The 18,081-nt window shown below is 49.3% G+C and overlaps 1 protein-coding gene across 1 annotated transcript; it reads right to left on the bottom strand.

Moving 5' to 3' along the window:
• Positions 1-367: 367 nt before the first annotated feature.
• PROK1 (prokineticin 1) lies at positions 368-6,668 on the bottom strand. The gene is made up of 3 exons (XM_001162989.4): positions 6,442-6,668; positions 3,645-3,770; positions 368-1,494 (listed from the first exon to the last, which is right to left on the bottom strand). The coding sequence occupies exons 1-3, from the start codon at positions 6,511-6,513 to the stop codon at positions 1,375-1,377; spliced, it is 318 nt and encodes a 105-aa protein (XP_001162989.1). The 5' UTR covers positions 6,514-6,668; the 3' UTR covers positions 368-1,374.
• Positions 6,669-18,081: the final 11,413 nt, after the last annotated feature.

Genomic DNA, 18,081 nt, shown 5'->3' on the forward strand with positions numbered 1-18,081 from the left:
AATATTTAACCTAAAACAAATGGGACCAAATTTCAAAAATGAGAGTTGCAGCTGGTCCCTGCTAAGCAATCTCAGCAATGGAATCTTTCCAGCCCATGTCAGCTCACAGCCCCTTCCTGCCCCCAACCCTTCTGAGCAGCGCACCACCTGCCCAGAGCCCACGAGCCTGCCTCTTATCCTTTCTTCAAAAAGACCCTGAAATCCACTCTCTCCAAAAAAGAGACCCTGGTGGGGTTGGGGAGGGGAGGAACACCAGTCACACCCCTCCCCAACCTGGACACAACCTGGTCCTTGCCTTCCTCCCCACGTTGCCACAGAGGCATAGGCCCTGGCTGAAACCAACAGCAGGAATACCACGCCACACATCTCAGTTCAGTTGGTGCTTTTATTCTAAAGCCAGCAGGTTGGTGTGTAGTTGCCTCCCTGGTCTGAATCAGTGCCCCTTTCAGCCCCTGCCCTGCTCCCTGTCCCTTGCTCCCACCCCAATCTGGACAGAGGACTGCCCTCCTCAAAGTCACCAACCTGCTCTCAGGGCTGATCCTTGGAAAGGAGTTGTTTAAGGAAACACCCTAATTGCCTTCTAATATGTCAATATCAGATTAGATTGAACCACCACCATTTGCATTTTAATGGAAAAGCTGTGGGAATTGGGGGCTTCAGTGGTTAACTGGTAAAGTGTGGTAAGAGGGGGCCTCAGAGGCATGACAATTCTGGCAGAAGGTCACAGGTCACAGGTCACAAGCCACAGGCTGGCTGGGACCAGAGTCTTCAGGGGGCTGATCGACCTCCCTGGGCTCCCTACACCTGCCTTGGGGTGACTGTCTGCTGCCCTCTGGGAAGAGCCAATCTTGAGTCTGTGGTCTGAAACTAAGGAGTTAACCAATCGAGGGAAGATGAACTACCCACAAATTGGTCCTCACAGACCTCACGTGAAGGGCCTGAGGGTCAGGCCAGGACCTGGGACTCTGAGCAATGCACCCAAGAGCCTGTGCCCAGGAATGTCTAATTCAGACCGAGGGATACATGTGGGGAGAGGGGCAGGGCCCAGGAAAGAGAGCGGGTCACCTGGGGAGGGGAGGGGGAATGTCCTTTCTGCCATTTACCACCTCTCTGGCAGCCTGAGCAGGGAAGAGAACCAGGCTGGCCACCTTTCACACCACAGCCTCAAGCTGTGACATCCTCAGGCCAGCCTGGGGACCATGTCATGATGGGAGGTATGTCTGTCTGTGTGCATATGTGCGTACTAGGCAAGAGAGATCAGGGTAGTCAGTGTAGGGACTGGGAGAGTCATGGGAGCTGGGTTGCATGGCAGAAATAAAAATCCAGGCTGTGCTCAGGTAAAGGATGGTGGGTATCCTGAGACCAGGCAAGCGCCTAAAAATTGATGTTCTTCAAGTCCATGGAGCAGCGGTACCTGCCGTCCGGGAACCTGGAGCACAGCAGGTTGGGCAAGCAAGGACAGGTGTGGTGCTTGCGTTTCCTGAAGAAGGGGACCTAAGGAGAGAAGAAATCAACACCTTCACCAAAGGGAGGTAGGTGGGCCTCCTGGCAGCAGTCTCTGCTCAGCCCAGCACTGGCAAATGTCTCACCCCCACACCCTAGCCCACTTCTCCACTGCACCTAGCACAACAATAATAGCAATTAGAGATGAGGAAACCGAGGTACGGTGTGGCTAAGCAATATGCCAAGATCACACAGCTAATTTGTGGAGGAGCTAGGATTTGCACCCAGGCTACCTGGCTCTGGAGACTCAGCACACATGTGCCTGCACACACACACACACACACATGCACACACATGTCCATTGATTGAATGTTTGTTGCTCATCCATTATGGGCTCAACACCATGGTGGGTGCTGCAAGTGCAGCCGTGAATAGGACAGCCACCATCTCTGCCCTGACTCACACCCCAGAGGCGTGCTAAACCAATGGGGTATCCTCAGGGAGAAGTTAGGAGCATGGGCCCATTGTCAGACTGCCTGGGTTCAAATCCCAGGTCTACCACTTCCCAGCTGTGTGATAATCAGCAAATCATTTGGCCTCTCTGTGCCTCAGCTTTATCATTTGTAAAATGGTTTAATAATAGCAACTACCACATGTGGTTATAAAGAGGTTAAAATAACAAAAAGCACCCAGTATGAAGGGTGGCATACAGGAAGCACTCAGCATTAGTTTTTTTCACCACTGTTGTCTGTATTGGGAATATGGATCTGGAGCTGAACCACCTCACATTCCCCAAGGTTACAAGGACTGCCACATTGTCCTGCCTCGTTCACCACTCCCTAGCCCCTCTTCGTCCTGGGACAGGAGGTTGGACAGGGGCTGTGATTGGGAGAGAAACCGCTGGAGGATGCTCCGTGCCTAGAGATGAGCACCGAGCCAGGATGCAGGCAAGTCCCCGAAGAGCAGGAAACATGCCTGAGTCCAGGTGGAAGACAGCTGGTAAGCCTGAAAGCCTGTGTTCAGGAAGGTCTAATTCAGACAGAGGGGTACATGTAGGGAGAGGGGCAAGGCCCAGGGAGGAGAGCAAGTCACCTGAGAGCCTGTGGAAATGCCCTAATTGCCTTCTAATATGTCAATGTCAGACTAGATTGAACCACCACCATTTGCATTTTAATGAAAAAGCTGTGGGAATTGGGAGCTTCACTGGTTAACTGGTAAAGTGTGGTAAAGTGGCTCCAGAGAGGGAGAGCAGCAGGGAGGCTGTGGCTCCAGAGGACTCTGGACTGGGAGCTGAAGGTCAAGGAGTGGGAGCAAGGCAGGAGCTATGTACTTAGGCCACAAGAGAGAGTGACTTCTTAAAGTGGGCACCTCACTTGCCTCACTGTAGGCCTGACCAGGTGTGGAAGGCGATTTTGTGGGTCTACTTTTGTGTCCCCGAAGGGAAGTTCTTACAGAGCAAAGGGCATGTGAGATCCTTCCCAAATCTGAATTCATCAGATCCATAAGGGACATTAGAGGTAGTGAGTCTGCTCCACTCATCATATAAGTGTGGCCCGAGAGCACGTGAGGTAATTTGCCCAAGTCCACACAGCAAATTAGGGACTGGGAATGCCCAGCTTGTTTAACAGCCTATGAGATCAGTGGCACCCCTCCACCTGAGGCTGCCCCCCAAAAACAAGGAGGCAGTGCCCAACATCAGTGAGGTGTAACTAGAGGTGGCATCGGAAAACTGCAGTTCCAGTCCCAGCTCTGTCTCATTGGTTGTGTGCCTTAAGCAAGTCACATGACTTTGCTGTATGTCAGTTTCCTCAGCATTGCCCAGGGTTGCAGTGAGGATCAAATAAAGATCAGTGGTTCTCCAACCTGTGCTAGAAGTTTGTAGATGGATCATGTCAGGCCCTGTACAAATAAATGTACAAATGTGTTATCTGCAGGGCACTAAGTAAGGTGGATGCATGTTGGTGGCGGGGGCACAGCAACCCCATAGCCTTCTGCTTCCCCTTGGACATTCAGGGGCTGGATCAGGGCTGGATCAGCTGTCAGAGGAGGGTGAAGTCCTCTGGAGCCACAGCCTCCCTAGACTGCCTCTCTGGAGCCAGCCTCTCTAGCCTTCCTAGCTAGAGCAAGGCCCCAGGACATCACCCTCTGCTCCCCGCATGGCCCACCCACATATGTGCACCCATGCAGTGTCTGCAGAGTACCTTGTGGCTGCCGGGGTGGCACTCCTCGCCTTCTCGCCCCAGCGGGGTGCACATCCGCAGCCCTCGAAGCCACAGGCTGATGGCACAGCAGGTGCCTGCCCCACACTGGACATCCCGCTCACAGGCCTGTAGGAGGGAGAGAGAAGGGAACAGTTCATTAGTGCACCCAAGAGAAAGCAGAAGGGAAGGGTAGATCCAAAAAGCCCTTATCAGGATGGAGCAAGAAGAGGCTGAGAGTATCACCCCCGGCCTTAGCCTAACAGAACACCCTGGGCCACACTTTATTGCCTTGCTCCCCTCATGGGGAGGCTCAGGGCTCAGCGGGGCATTGGATCTGGATCTGAGGAACTTCCAAGCTCCTGGAGGCCACTCAGAAGGAAGACAGTCCTCCTTTTCTGACAAGGCTGGAGGTTAGAAGGCATTGCTTTTCTAGGGCTAAGTAGATGCTCAGTGGATGCTGGTGGAATTGAATTAATTAGAATTCTCAGAGGTGGGAGGGACCCTGATGGCCCAAATTCCTGGGTGGTCAGTACTGAGCTGCCTTGGACCAGGAGTCTCCAGCCCTGACTCTGCACTGTGGTCAGTCCCTCCCCTCTGCATGGAAGCACCCCCATCCTGGCCCTCAAGTGGCCCAGCCTCAGCCGAGGGGCCAGCACCCCAGTGAACAGGTGCCTCTCCCAGGGTTTCTCTACTGACTTCCATGATCCCCAGAGAGGATCGCAGAACAGGGGCTGAGCGGCCCTGCCTGGTTTGGGGAAGGTACCATTTGTAAAGAAGGCCACATTAAATAAGCTCACATTTAACGTGAGCCCACGTTAAATAAAAGCCAGAGCCAGGGAAGACAGAACTCTTAACTGCCCCAGACTCAGGTGGGGACCTGCTGAAGAAGCATCCACACTTGCCATTCTCAGAGATGCTATGTGGCTTTTCTGAGCTGAAATGCAAAGCTGGGCTTTGGATCACTCTTCTCCAATAAAAGCCTATGGGCACCTTCAGGCTGCTGTGTGGGACGTGGCAGGACCTGGAAGCCTCCTACTTGCTCAGACCCAAGAGGGAAAGAGTGGATGTCAGCTCCACAGATCATGCAGAGGAGTTACGGGTGGTGGGCACCCAGCTGTGCCTGTCTCCAGCCCAGCAAGGCCACATCTCACACCCAGCCAGGCTGCAAAAGCTTGGGGTTGGGGTAAAGGAAACCCCAGTCGACTCTTCTTCTCCCATAGAGGTGGGGCATCACTGTCCCACTCTTGGAAGAAGGATCATAAAGCCTTGGATGTGGGGACAGTTACAGTCCAGGGAGCAGGGGAGTGTAGAGGTGGTGGAGCCTGGGCTCCTGCTGAAAATCAGAAGTGAGACACCAGCAGGACATGGAGGATGTGGGGAGCCTGGGGTTTCCTGACTTCCCCTTACTGCCCTGTTCTCACCACTCACCTGTCTTTCCTGGGTTTCCCTCACCTAGGGAAAAGTGCTCTCTATTGTGCTTTTCACCGTGAAAATGTTCGCCTGCCGCTCTCAGATCTGTCTGCCCTGATGTTACTCTGGGCCAGTGCTGGAGCTGGCACGGGTGGTGAGGCAAGCCTGGCATCCAGGCCAACCACGCTGCTCCTGCCCTCACCGCGCAGCAGCCGGGGCTTCTCTCCATTGTTCTTGCCCTCCCAGATTTTCAAGCTACCCCATAGAAGGGCAGCCTACAGTGCAAACACTTCATTAGGTATAATTCTGCCTTCACAATTATTTTTATTTTTGCTTTGGATCTCAAAAGCATTTGACTCGCCTTTAATATTTGTTCTTTTGAACTCAGTGTTTTTCCTTTAAAAGAGAAAAGAAAGAATTTGTCCTTTCTGTGAATGGTAAAATTAACCCAATTCCAGGAATTGTTTGGCATTTCTCTACATTTCCACTATCCATGTAAAAAGCTGGTGGAGGCTGAACTAAAAGTTAGTTTCCCTGCTCCCCCGACCTTTTTCTTCCAGTGGATTTTATATGGAAAGCTCTCAGGTAAAGCATTGCTTTCTGCTTCAATAAGAATGGTCCTGCTACCATAACACATCATGTGCCCCTATTTGAAGGTGGTTTGAGGTAAAAGCAAACTTCTGAGAGAAAGCCATGATCTGAATATTTTGAACCAATTGTACAGTGCCCATATGCTGAACCTCTGCTTCTCTGCTTCGAGACTGGATTTCTACTTGTTATCTGGATGCTTGCTTTGGGGTACACTCAGCTGAATGTTAGTGTCACCCATATTTCTCTCAGAACTAACTAGGCAGGCACAGAGTGAAAGAGTTGCAAAGATATCCTTTCTAAGCAGAGGTTAAGTTTATACAATAGAAGTTTATAAGCTTACCACCTTTAATTAAGCTTACTGCCTTTAATTAAGTCAACATGCTATGTAAATTAATATTAATATTAATATGTGAATCAGGCCATAAATAAAAATTAAAATTCACACAAAAGATAAATTAAGGTTTGCCAATCCACTTTATAAAGGAATTCCTTATTACTTAATAGGAATCTTCATTTTACCAAAGGACTGAACTTCAAAATATTCAATGCTCTGCTAACACATTTAAAACAGGATTTGATTCATACACAGCTTCTCAAAAGCAGATCCCATTTAGTAGAGTGAGGTCTAACTAGTCTGAAAATCGCATGCAATCCCTTTAATGCATAATTCCCCATTCCCTTTGGTTCACACTGTGTTGAGCCAACAGAGCCTCCTGCATGGTTCCTGGGCTCACAACCCGTGCAGACCCTGACATCTTCCCAAAACCCAAGGCACAGAGAATGTTAGGCGACTTACCCCTGTGATCACAGCACAGTCAGACACAGTTACTAGGAGGAGCATAATTGAGACTCGCGTGGCACCTCTCATGGTCACTTGGGGTGAAGGCAAAACACTGCCTGCTTAGATGCCTCTCGCTTCCTCCCGCTCAGCCTTGTGCCTGGCAAGCTGGGGAGGCCAGGCTCTCCTGCATCCCCCGCCTCCTCCCAGATGTTTACACTCAGGATCCAGGGCTGCCTGTGGATGCCTCATCTCTGCTCTTCCCTTCTCCAACACCGATGTTACTCAGATGATCTCAGAAGCGAAGATGAGACCTGAATCTCTAACAACATCAAATCAACATCAAAACCAATAAAAATGGATACTTCGGGGGCTTTGACGGTTGCTCTAACTCTCCCAAGAACGCAGTGATTCAGACAGTTATGTATATTTCACTCAATGTTCTTTTCTGCCTCTGGGTATCCTTCTATATTACTTGGGGCAGAGGAAATCCTCTGGTAATGAATTAAGGGATTTGCAACATCACCATTTATCCTTCCCTGCACCAAACTATGCAACATACAAGATTATTGGTTCCCTCACACTCACGCCAAGACTTATCTAGGCATTTACCATGGGCTCAACACAGAGGTAGCTGAGAAGACAGAAGAGGGTGAGGTGGTATCCTTATTTCTCTAAAAGGTTACAATTATAGTGAGGAGCCATAAGACAGTGAGGAAAAAAAGACCAGACTTGTGGGGCTGATGTTCCTAAGTGACACACACATAAGGATTTGCTCTCTCATGGGCTCAGGATGAACACCAGCAAGTGTCCCTTGGTACAATGACCCAAGGGCGGAAAGCCAGCAAACACACAGGGCACACACTCTCTCAGTACCCTGCATAGCCGAGCTGGTATGGGCTGTGGCTGAAAGGTACCAGAGCCACACCACTGGCCTTCCAGTTTTAGGGGTGAGCATGAGAGTGGCCTTATCCGTGAGTGTATAAACACGGTGGGCTCAGATGCCAGTCTGGTGGGAAGTTGACTTTTGGGATGGCCCCTCCGCCTGTGAGGGAAGCCCCTGACCCCAGCCCTCTCTGTGTCATACGACCCAGAGAGAGCTCCCAGTGCTTTGTCAGATGATCTGCCTTCTCTCCACAGTAATAAAAGCCAACATTTCCCAAGGTATGTGTTGCAATATGTTAATACACAAATAAACAAATAAAAGACTTCTACAGTCAAAAATTTGGGAAACACAAACCGGCTTGTTTTTTGCAGAACTTTTCAGGGCCTTTCATATGCTAATAAGTGTTTGAAACACCAAGTGGGAAATGCAGTTTGTAGTATTTCACAAACAGATTCATCCACAAAACCTTTCTCATCAAATGTCACAGGGGTCTAGGGTTTCCACATTGAAACGTTGATAGGCATTTATGAGTGCAGAGAGGAAGATTAACTAGCACGGGAGCTGGGAGCTAAGCCCCCAGAGGCAGATGCTTTGATTCAGATCGATGGCTTCATGACCTTGAAAATATTGCTAATCTCTCCAAGCCTCAGTTTTCCTATCTATAACATGGGATAAGAATAGCATTTACATCATACGATTTTGCAAGTATTCATCTATTTATTTATTCATTGACTATATTTATTGAGAGCCTACTGTATAGAAGACACTGTTCTTGGCACTGGGAATATAGCAGTGAACAAAACAAAACCCTGTCCTCATGCAATTTTGACTATAGTCAAGGAGACAGGTAATAGACAAATAAACAGATTTGTAATAAAATGGCCAGTTGTGTTGGGCACTGTTAAAAAGGAAGGCCAGGCGCAGTGGCTCATGCTTGTAATCCCAGCACTTTGGGTTCGAAGGTAGAGGCAGGCGGATCACTTGAGGTCAGGAGTTCGAGACCAGCCTGGTCAACATGGTGAAACCCCGTCTCTAGTAAAAATATAAAAATTAGCCAGCTGTGGTGGCTCACGCCTGTAATCCCAGCTACTCGGGAGGCTGAGGCAAGAGAATCACTTGAACCTGGGAGGCAGAGGTTGCAGTGAGCTGAGATCGCACCACTGCACTCCAGCCTGGGCAACAAAACGAGACTCCATCTCAAAAAATAAAAAAAAGGTGGTGGGGAGAAAGGCAGGGAAAGCAACGGACCTTGACAAATGGTGATATTTTAGATGTGGTGAGGGTCTCTCTGAGAAGGCACTTGTGCAGATGACTGATAAAGTGAAGGAGTGAGCTGGACAGAGCCTGGATGAAAAGTCAGTGCAACAACCCTGTGGCAGGGCTTTTTGGCCAGTTCCAGGAAAAGCAAAGAGCAAGGTGAGCCAGGGGACGGGATGGGAGGGGATGCAGTTGGAGCAGGAGCCAAAGGCCAAATCCAGCCTCCTCGTGGGACATGGCAGGAAGCTGACTCCAAGTGTGATGGGAACCCTTGGAGAGTTTGGAGCAGGGGAGAGGCAGGATCTGGTATACACTTGGATTTTTTTTAGAGACAAGGTCTTGCTCTGTTAGCCAGGTTGAAGTGTGATTATAGCTCACTGCAGCCTGGAACTCCTGGGCTCAAGCGATGCTCCTGCCTCAGCCTCCAGAGTAGCTAGGACTGTAGACACGCACCACCGCGCCTGGCCTGATTCACACCTTGAAAGGATCCCTCTGACTGCAGATGGAGAGTTAAGTGAGGTGATGCATATGAAGTGCTTACCACAATGCCCGGCACACAGCAGCATTTGCTACCAATGGCCAGTTTTTTCTATAAACATATGAACTTGTATGCTTTAATATAAAATTCTCCTGGGAGGTGAGAATCAAAATAATGAGTCTGTAAGGCCCACCTGTACACTGTGACACTGGGCCGGGCTGGTGACAGAAGAACCAAGAGACCATCCGAGCCTTGGAGGACCTTCTGCTCTGGGAGAAAAGCTACCTAGGGAGGAGGCAGCACTTTGCTGGGGGCTTGGAACACCTTACAGAAGTGGTCCTGTGGGCTCTGCTTGCCCTGCACACACTACCCCACCTCACAAGGTTGCCTTCCAAGAGACAATGTCAGATCAGGTGATTCTCAGGCTAACACCTGTCCCATTCGCTCCCCTATTCTCACTCCCTCCCTCCCCACTGCCCCAAACACACAAAACTAATCATCTCACAATTGCAGTGAAGAATGGTAGCAAGAAATGCTGTTGCAAAACAAAACCAATAGCATTGATTAAAAGCATTTTATTTCTCTTGAATGCTAGTGCTTGAGGAAAAGCCATTTTAATTAGAGGAGGGCAAGGGACAGAGGGCAACTTGGTGGAAATCCCAGAAGAGACTCTGAGGAGCTCCGGGGATAAGCAGTACTGATTCTTTATTCAATAACTCAATTACGCATTCATTCAGTTCCTTCCATGTGTCAGGACCAGCAACTCGCACTTCTAGGGTCTAATTTCCCTCTAGACCTTAGAGCTCTCCTGTTCCCATGTCTAGGTGGATTTCAACAGTACTTGATTCTTTTTTGCCATGGTTAGGGTTACTTTTTGGCTGCCAGGTGCAGTGTGGAAAAGGACAGTGGAAAGGAGAGGAAAACCCTGAACTAAGCAAGCATGAACTGGAGGAGACAAAGGAGGGAAGCCGGAGGGGAGGTGAGACAAGAAGCAAGTGGTAAAAAATGGAGGGGAAACGGTTAAAGTGCTAAAAGTGGACTTGGTTCCGCTGAGGGAGGAGAGAGCTAGTGGAGAAGATGTGCCGGGCAAGCCTTTCCCAGAATCCTACACACCTGCGGAGAGAATGAGGGCAGGTGGGCAGCATGCCATTGAGTGTCTGTGTAGAAGGGCTACGTGCAGTTCACATCTCATAACGTCAGCCTGGCCCTTATTTCTCTGCTTTAGCTGATGTCAGTGTCACCATGGACCATTTATACAGACGTGTGTGTGTGCGCGTGTAGCAACAGCCAATCTCAAGGCCTACCTTGAGGGGCCCCTCAAGATGTAGGGCGACCTTCTCATGGAGTGAGACTATGGAGTGGAATATTCCCTGACCTGGCATAGTCCCCTGAGACTGTTTACCTTCAGGCATGGAGTAAGTCTCACCCAAGCATGGGGGAGAGGTTGAGAAGCCCCTTTCCACTCTACCTTAAGATCATGGTTATTGTTCTGCAAGCTAGAAAGGGAGCCCATGTCCAGGGGTCTCCTTGCTCCTGCCTGAGTGGGCGGATCTTGTGTTAATGTTTGAGCACATGTGTTCAAATATGCTCCCTTTGGCTGGGTGCAGTGGCTCACACCTGTAATCTCAGCACTTTGGGAGGCAGAGGCAAGTGGATCACCTGAGGTCAGGAGTTCGAGACCAGCCTGGCCAACATGGTGAAACCCCATCTGTACTAAAAATACAAAAATTAGCCAGGCGTGATAGCATGTGCCTGTAATCCCAGCTACTCGGGAGGCTGAGGCAGGAGAATCACTTGAACCTGGAAGGCAGAGGTTGCAGTGAGCCCAGATCACATCTCTACCTGGGTGACAGAGTGAGACTCTGTCTCAAAGAAAAAAAAAATGCTCCCTTTATTACTGGTTTGTTGCTAATGATTAAACAAGAATTAACTCTGATCCATTTCAAAAAGAGATGAAGAAAGGAATAATAGAATAAAGGAAACCCAAGCATCCAGGCTGGGGGTTGTTAACTTGGAGTCACAGCCCTGAGGAGCTCATGAGCAGAATTCAGAGAATCCATAAACTTGGTAGAGAGAAAAATTGCATCTTAATGTTCACTAACTTCTAACTGAATTTTTAACATTTTCTTTGAACCATAGGCCACAAACTACAAAAGTTTTAACAGTACCGTGATTTTGTTGCCAGGAGAAATTACAGATGTTTTTATGTCATATTACTATTGCTGCAAATAGCTCCAAATATCATTCCTGCTCATCACTACCTTGAAATCACTGTAGTTACTAGGCTCCTTGCTAGATTGTTACTTGATCCATTAATAAAGAAGCGCATGTATTACCATGTCACAAATTTGTTTTTAATAAATATCTTGATAACTTTATTTTAATAAACTTGATATTTTTTATAATCTTACATATTGTATTTTATACATTTGAAGTCACTATTCTGAGCCATAGGCTTCAAAGGGGCCTACAGCACAATAGCCAAGAACTCTGGGGGTAAACTCTGGAGACTCGGAGCAAACGAAAGATGCAGCTTAGTACAGTGCAGGGTCATAAATTCAGGCCAGCTGAAAGCCTGAATTTAAACTGGACAAATCTAAGAAGAATTGGAAGAGGAGGAGGAAGAGAAGAACAAGGAGAAAAAAGAAGAAGAAAACAAAATAGAAAGAGAAGAGTACCATCCTGGCTAACACGGTGAAACCCCGTCTCTACTAAAAATACAAAAAAATTAGCCGGGCGTGGTGGCGGGCACCTGTAGTTCCAGCTACTCGGGAGGCTGAGGCAGGAGAATGGTGTGAACCCGGGAGACGGAGCTTGCGGTGAGCTGAGATCGCGCCACTGCACTCCAGCCTGGGCGACAGAGTAAGACTCCGTCTCAAACAAAAAAAGAAAGAAAGAAAGAGAAGAGTACAGTGTCGGGGTCCAGAGAATAACAGGGACCTGGGGAGTGTCTTAGGCTGCTTGTGCTGTCATAATAAAATACTTCAGACTGGGTAATTTATAAACAACAGAAATGTATTGCTCTGGAGGCTGGGGAGTCCAAGATCAAGATGCTGGCAGATTCCGTGTGTGGTGAGGGCTCATTCTCTGCTTCCTAGAGGATGCTTTGTTGCTGTGTCCTCCCACGGTGGAAGGGGCAAACAAGCTCCCTCCAGCTTCTTTTATAAGGAAACTAATCCCATTTCTGAGGGCTCCCTGTCATGACTTAATCACCTCCCCAAAGGCCCTACCTCTTAATACTATTGCATGAGAGATTAGGTTGCAGCATATGAATTCTGGGGGCACTCCAACATTCAGACATGGCAGAGGCTATATCTGCATGGAGGGATCACGGGAAACATTAGCCTCTGGTCTGCATCCAGGTAGACTCCCTCCCAGGTCTCTGAGTTTCCTTAACCCATAGATAACCTGCGCCCCATACACTCTCATCTTCAGAACTCTGGATTTTAAAAAACAAGGCCTACGTGCCCAGTAGTCCTTAAAACTGGTATCCTCGGCTGGGTGCAGTGACTGACACCTGTTATCCCAGCACTTTGAGAGTCCAGGGCAGGAGGATCGCTTGAGCCCAGGAGTTCAAGACCATCCTGGGCAACTGAACAAGACCCTATCTCCATTTTTTTAATTGAAAATAATAATTTCATTAAATGGCATCCTCACTCAAGTGATCCCTTTAACTGGGTTTCAAATGATTGCAAGACTTTTTTATTCTACAACTAGAAGATGCAATTCAAGAAAAGATATCATAACGACAGTGTCAGACTATCTAGTACCTAAGGATAAACAAGCTGTCAACCCTGGCATCTCCCCTAGTCATCCCCACACAGACCACACCGCTACCTCTCGGCCACAGTGGCTCCTGGCTCAGCCCATAAGCGCAGCACGCGCCTCTCCTTTCACTCCTGCCTGCCCCTCTTCTTCCTGACACAGTAAGTTGTAGGAGAGCTCTGCATTTCCTCTTCTCCCACACTGTCCTCAGCCCACTCCAGTCTTGCTCCTGTTCCCATTGTGCCAGCGGAACTGCTTTCTCCAAGTCACCTTTATCCTTCTACTGTTTTTCTTTTCTTTTCTTTTCTTTCTTTTTTCTTTTTTTTTGAGACTAGATCTTGCCTTGTCACCCAGGCTGGAGTACAGTGGCGTGATCATGGCTCACTCCAGCTTCAATGTCTGAGGCTTAAGGGATCCTCCCACCTCAGTAGCTGGGACTACAGGTGCACACCACCATGCCCGGCTAATTTTTGTATTTTTCATAGAGATAGTGTTTCGCCATGTTGCCCAGGCTGGACTTGAACTCCTGGGCTCAAGCATTCTGCCCACCTCAGACTCCCAAAATGCTGAGACTATAGGCATGAGCCACCTTGCCTGGCCTATCCTTAGCCTTTTAAATATCAAACGCGAGGCATCGTTTTTTCACTCCTCATCTCCCTTGCCCTTTTGTGCCTTTTTGACCCAGGCGCTACTCTTTCTTTGAATTCCTGTCTTACTTTTCATGACACCATTTTGTCTAGATCCTCCCATCTCAGTCTCCTTCTAAGTCTCCCCTGCTCCTTGCTATCTCTTAAACGAAGCTGTTCACTGAGGTTCCACACTCAATGGTCTCCCGTCCCTCCGCACCCGTCCCAAATAGGCCTCACAGCCACCTACACATTCATGATCTCACACCAGTGTTCCCAGCACAGGCCACCCCACGCTCCTGGCCCATAGAGCCAATAGCCCCTTGGACATCACCACATCGATACCCCACTGGCACCTCACATTCAGCATGCCCCTGTCCTTTCACCTCTTTTTCACCCTCGCTGCTAAACCCACTTATATTGTTCAGGGTTCTTAGTTGTAAATAACAGAGTCCAGCCTGGCTGGCTTCAGCAGAAATGGAATTTAATGAAGACTGTTAAGTAGCTCGTTGAGTTGTTGGGTGTCTTGAGAAACAGGATGCAGCTGAGTGTCCAAGAACAATGTCCAGAACCAACCACAGAATTGCCTAACAAGGAAGGCGTCTCCCAAAGGCAGCTCCTCTGCTGATGAGACCTGGCCCAGCTCTCCGTTCAGCTTCCTCTGCCATCATCTGCTGACGTCCAGGCCCCTACAGAGCCCTTTCTACGAGTCGCTTCTTTCCTGTGAAAGGCTCATGTGGGCTGTCCGATCGCACAGCCCAGTGCTCACACCTGCACCTCTGCAAGCGCACTGGGAGATAACTGACTCAGACCTGAGTACAAGGAAAGTGTCCAAGGATCTTAGGCAGCTACAAACCATGGCTGCCCACTGCCACATCCTTCCAGCGTTGTGAGAGGCACCACAATACACTCAGGAGTTGAACCTGGGAACTTCCTAGATTCCTAAATTTATCTGAATTCATTGGTCATTTAATCCTGTCACTTGGACCTCCCCTTAACTTCAGACTCTTCCTTCCCTTTCCATCTGCACTGGTGCTGTTCTTCCCATCCTCCTGACAGGCCCTTCCCTCCAGGTTTACCTCTCTGCAATCCATCTTCCATGCAACCCAGAGGTCTGCTCTTCATCTCTGAGAGCTCCAAAGTCTCCAACGATCCTCTGTATCCCCAGGTCAAGCCCAAACTCCTTAGCCTGGGTCAAAGGTCTTGAAAGACCTGCCCTGCTCTCCTTCAGCCTCCTCTCCCATCATTCCCACCCTCACACACTCACCACTGCTGCAGGATGAAGCTGCTCACAGCTCCTCCATGGGCCGAGCTTGCATTCTTCCATAGCTTTCCACAGGCTGGCCCCTGCCCTCTTGCCTGGGTGGTGAAGCCCTCAGTTTCCATCCTAGTCCAGCCACTCACTGATGATATGAACTGGTACAAGTTATCTCACCTCTCTGAGCCTCAGTTTTATCTTCTGAAACATGGGAATAATACCCTCCTCTCAGGTGTATTACAAGTACATGACAGAACTCTCGGAGTGCTTAGACACACTAGTGGGTTGAACGGTGGTTCCAAAAAGATATGTCTCTGTCGCACTCCAACCTGTGAATATGACCATATTTGGCAAAAAGCTCTTTGCAGATGTAATTAGTTTAAGGATCTTGACATGGGATCATCCAGTATTACAGAAGCGAGTCCTAAGTCCAATGGCAAATGTTCCTATAAGAGAGAGAAGAGGAGAAGGCCATGGGGAGCAGAGGCAACGATTGGAATTGTGCTGCTGCACGCCAAGGAACACCAGCCACCACCAGGAACTGGAATAGGCAAGGAAAGATTATTCCCTAGAGATTTCAGAGACAATGTGGCCCTACTAATGCCTTGATTTCAGACTTCTGGCCTCTCAACCTATGAAAAAATAAATGTCTGTTGTTTAAAGCCACTAAGTTTGTGGCAACTTGTTCCAGCAGCTGTGGGAACCAGCACTGGCACTCACAGCATATCTGCCCCTCTTCCCACATTATCCTTCTATCAGGTATGATGTGGACCTGGGACCAAGAAAACCAGGCCCTGGACAGCCAGCACCACAATAAAACCCTGTTTCCTTAAGTAATCACTGCAGAGAAGGCCTCCCTGAAGAGCAAAATCTGAATGATACACTGTCCCTCCCTCACCCCAGCTGTTTAGAGGGACTAGACCCAGGGGACCAGAAGCAAGGAGTCACTCCCTTCAGGTCTCCCAGTGGCACTGCTTAAGGCCAGAGCCACTTTATCTTGGCTTCCTTTAAAGACACACCCAGAATTTACAGATTGTGTGTGTTTGTTTCTTAACATGTCCTAAGAAATGCTAGAACACTTCTTCCTCTGGGGCCCTGTAGCATTTGATTATTTTGACTAAGCTCCCCAGTCACAATGCCTAAGGAGTCTACGAAGAAACTGAGAGCCACAGGCAGGGTAAAAACTGCTTCACTGCCCAGAGAGGAGATGGCTCAGGCTGACCCAGGAGGCCAGGGAGAAGCCAGCCACAGAGGGGAAAGGGCTTTCTCTCCACAGCTCTCTCTGCTGCCCACTGCTAGGGCAGGACTTGGCATTTTCACCCTCAAGTTTTCATCCCAAGGCAGTCTGGTCTGTTTCTACCCCCTCACCACACGGAGAAGGAACCTGAACCCATAAGTTCCTGAACCCAGAAGGAACCTGAACCCAGAGTCATGATAGTGCCTAAGTCACATAGCTAGACACTGGCAGAACCCAAACTCCACCCAGCTATGGCCCAGGAGGAGGAGGCCTGGAATGAAGAAGCCTGGGTTTGAGTCCCAGCTCTGCCACTGAGATCAGCTGGATTCCCTCACTCCTTCCAGTCTGTATCTTCAGGACCTGCCTCACCTCCCAGATTTTTAAGGGAACCGAAGGAGAGAGGGTGGGCTAACACGCCTGTGGACTGGGATATCTTTCATGATGGGACATTGCTCTTCAGCCCCATTGGAGCCCTCATCATTTAGCTGGAAAGGTGAAAAGGAGAGTTGTTCTAACAGAACCATCTTCTCAGGCCACAGGGCTGGGACTATTGTTTAAGAACATTCCATGATAACTTGGCAGAGCCTAGGAAAGGAGGTGCAGCAGCAGGATCTCAGGGTAAGCAGTGTTTGCACCTCCTCATGCCTGGTCAGCCTTAGGCACAGGATGGGGGCTCACTTAGGAGCTGTCGAGTTGGCTGACCAGTCAAGAAGGACTGGAAACAAAGGCACAAGAGGCCTTTTTCTTTTTTAGACAGAGTCTTGCTCTATCACCAAGGCTGGAATGCAGTGACGCAATCTGGGCTCACTGCAACCCCCACCTCCCAGGTTCAAGTGATTCTCGTGCCTAAGCCTGCCAAGCAGCTGGGATTACAGGAGTGTGCCACCACACCCAGCTAATTTTTTGTATTTTGGGTAGAGGACGGGGTTTCTCCATGTTGGCCAGGCTGGTCTTGAACTCCTGGCCTCAAGAGATCCACCCACCTCAGCCTCCCAAAGTGCTGGAATTGCAGGTGTGAGCCACTGCCCCTGGCCACAAGAGACATTAATAAGCTCCACCGTCTCCTCCTACCATCCTGCCATGATGCTCATCCCATCCCACCTTCCCCTCCTACTCTGGGGCTTCTCCCACCGGCCCCCACACCAGGTTTGTTAATGCTCTCCAGTCTCAGCCCCCTGCTCTGTCCTTGGGATGGGGTCTCCCTGAAGGTTCATATTTGGGGGAATCTGGTGCACAGGAGGGAAAGGCAGCATGGGGGCCCTGAGCCCAGAGGCAGCCTTAACAGTCTGGACCTGCTGGACCTTTTGGCAAAAGGCCCCGCCCAGAAGAAAGCTTGGGGCCCTTCTCTCTTAGCCTGTGTTCCCAAATTGGAGCCCAAGGCTGAGTTTGGGGGTTAGGTTGGAAACTTAACAGGACAATGTCCTATCCCACCTGCCTTACCAACCTTAGGTCCCCCCACCCACACACCAGAAAGTCCAGCCTGCTAATCTTCTGATCATCTTCTTCCCCAGCAGCCCTCAATTTCCACCTCCCACCACCCTGTCACCTGTCAGCTTCCAAACACTCTAACCCTATGAATTAGTCCATTCTCACATTACTATAAGGAAATACCCAAGAATGGGTAATTTATAAAGAAAAGAAGTTTAATCGACGCACAGTTCCGCATGGCTGGGGAAGTCTCAGGAAACTTACAATCATGGCAGAAATCACTTCTTCACAGGGTGGCAGGAGAGAGAATGAGTGCCAGCAGGGGAAACACCAGACGCTTATAAAACCATCAGATCTCATGAGAACTCACTCACTATCACAAGAGCAGCATGGGGGAAACCACTCCCATGATTCAATTACCTCCCACTGGGTCCCGCACTTGACACATGGGAATTATTACAATTCAAGATGAGATTTGGGTGGGGACACAGAGCCAAACCATACATCACCCTATAAGGCAGAGTCCCAGGACTGCACTCTCTCTCTGGTCCACTGCAGGCCGAGTTCCAGAGCCAGAGAGTGGGTGCGCTGGTTTAGGGTAGGTCTTGAAATGGCAACCAAGCTTATGAGGAAGAAGAAGTGAAGGAATTGCAGATGCCTAGCCTGAAAAAGCAGCCATGATGGCAACCTTCCACTGGAGTGATCCATTACTGGGCAGTCTAC

Source organism: Pan troglodytes, chromosome 1, assembly GCF_028858775.2.
Source record: "Pan troglodytes isolate AG18354 chromosome 1, NHGRI_mPanTro3-v2.0_pri, whole genome shotgun sequence".
Lineage (NCBI taxonomy): Eukaryota > Metazoa > Chordata > Mammalia > Primates > Hominidae > Pan > Pan troglodytes.

Bases quoted from the DNA above. Each gene is read 5' to 3' on its own strand.
- PROK1 (XM_001162989.4), bottom strand. From the start codon at position 6,513: ATGAGAGGTGCCACGCGAGTCTCAATTATGCTCCTCCTAGTAACTGTG. The intron at 3,771-6,441 runs GTAAGTCGCCTA...TCCCTCCTACAG, and splicing joins ACTGTGCTGTGATCACAGGG to GCCTGTGAGCGGGATGTCCA. The intron at 1,495-3,644 runs GTACTCTGCAGA...TTCTCTCCTTAG, and splicing joins GCCACCCCGGCAGCCACAAG to GTCCCCTTCTTCAGGAAACG.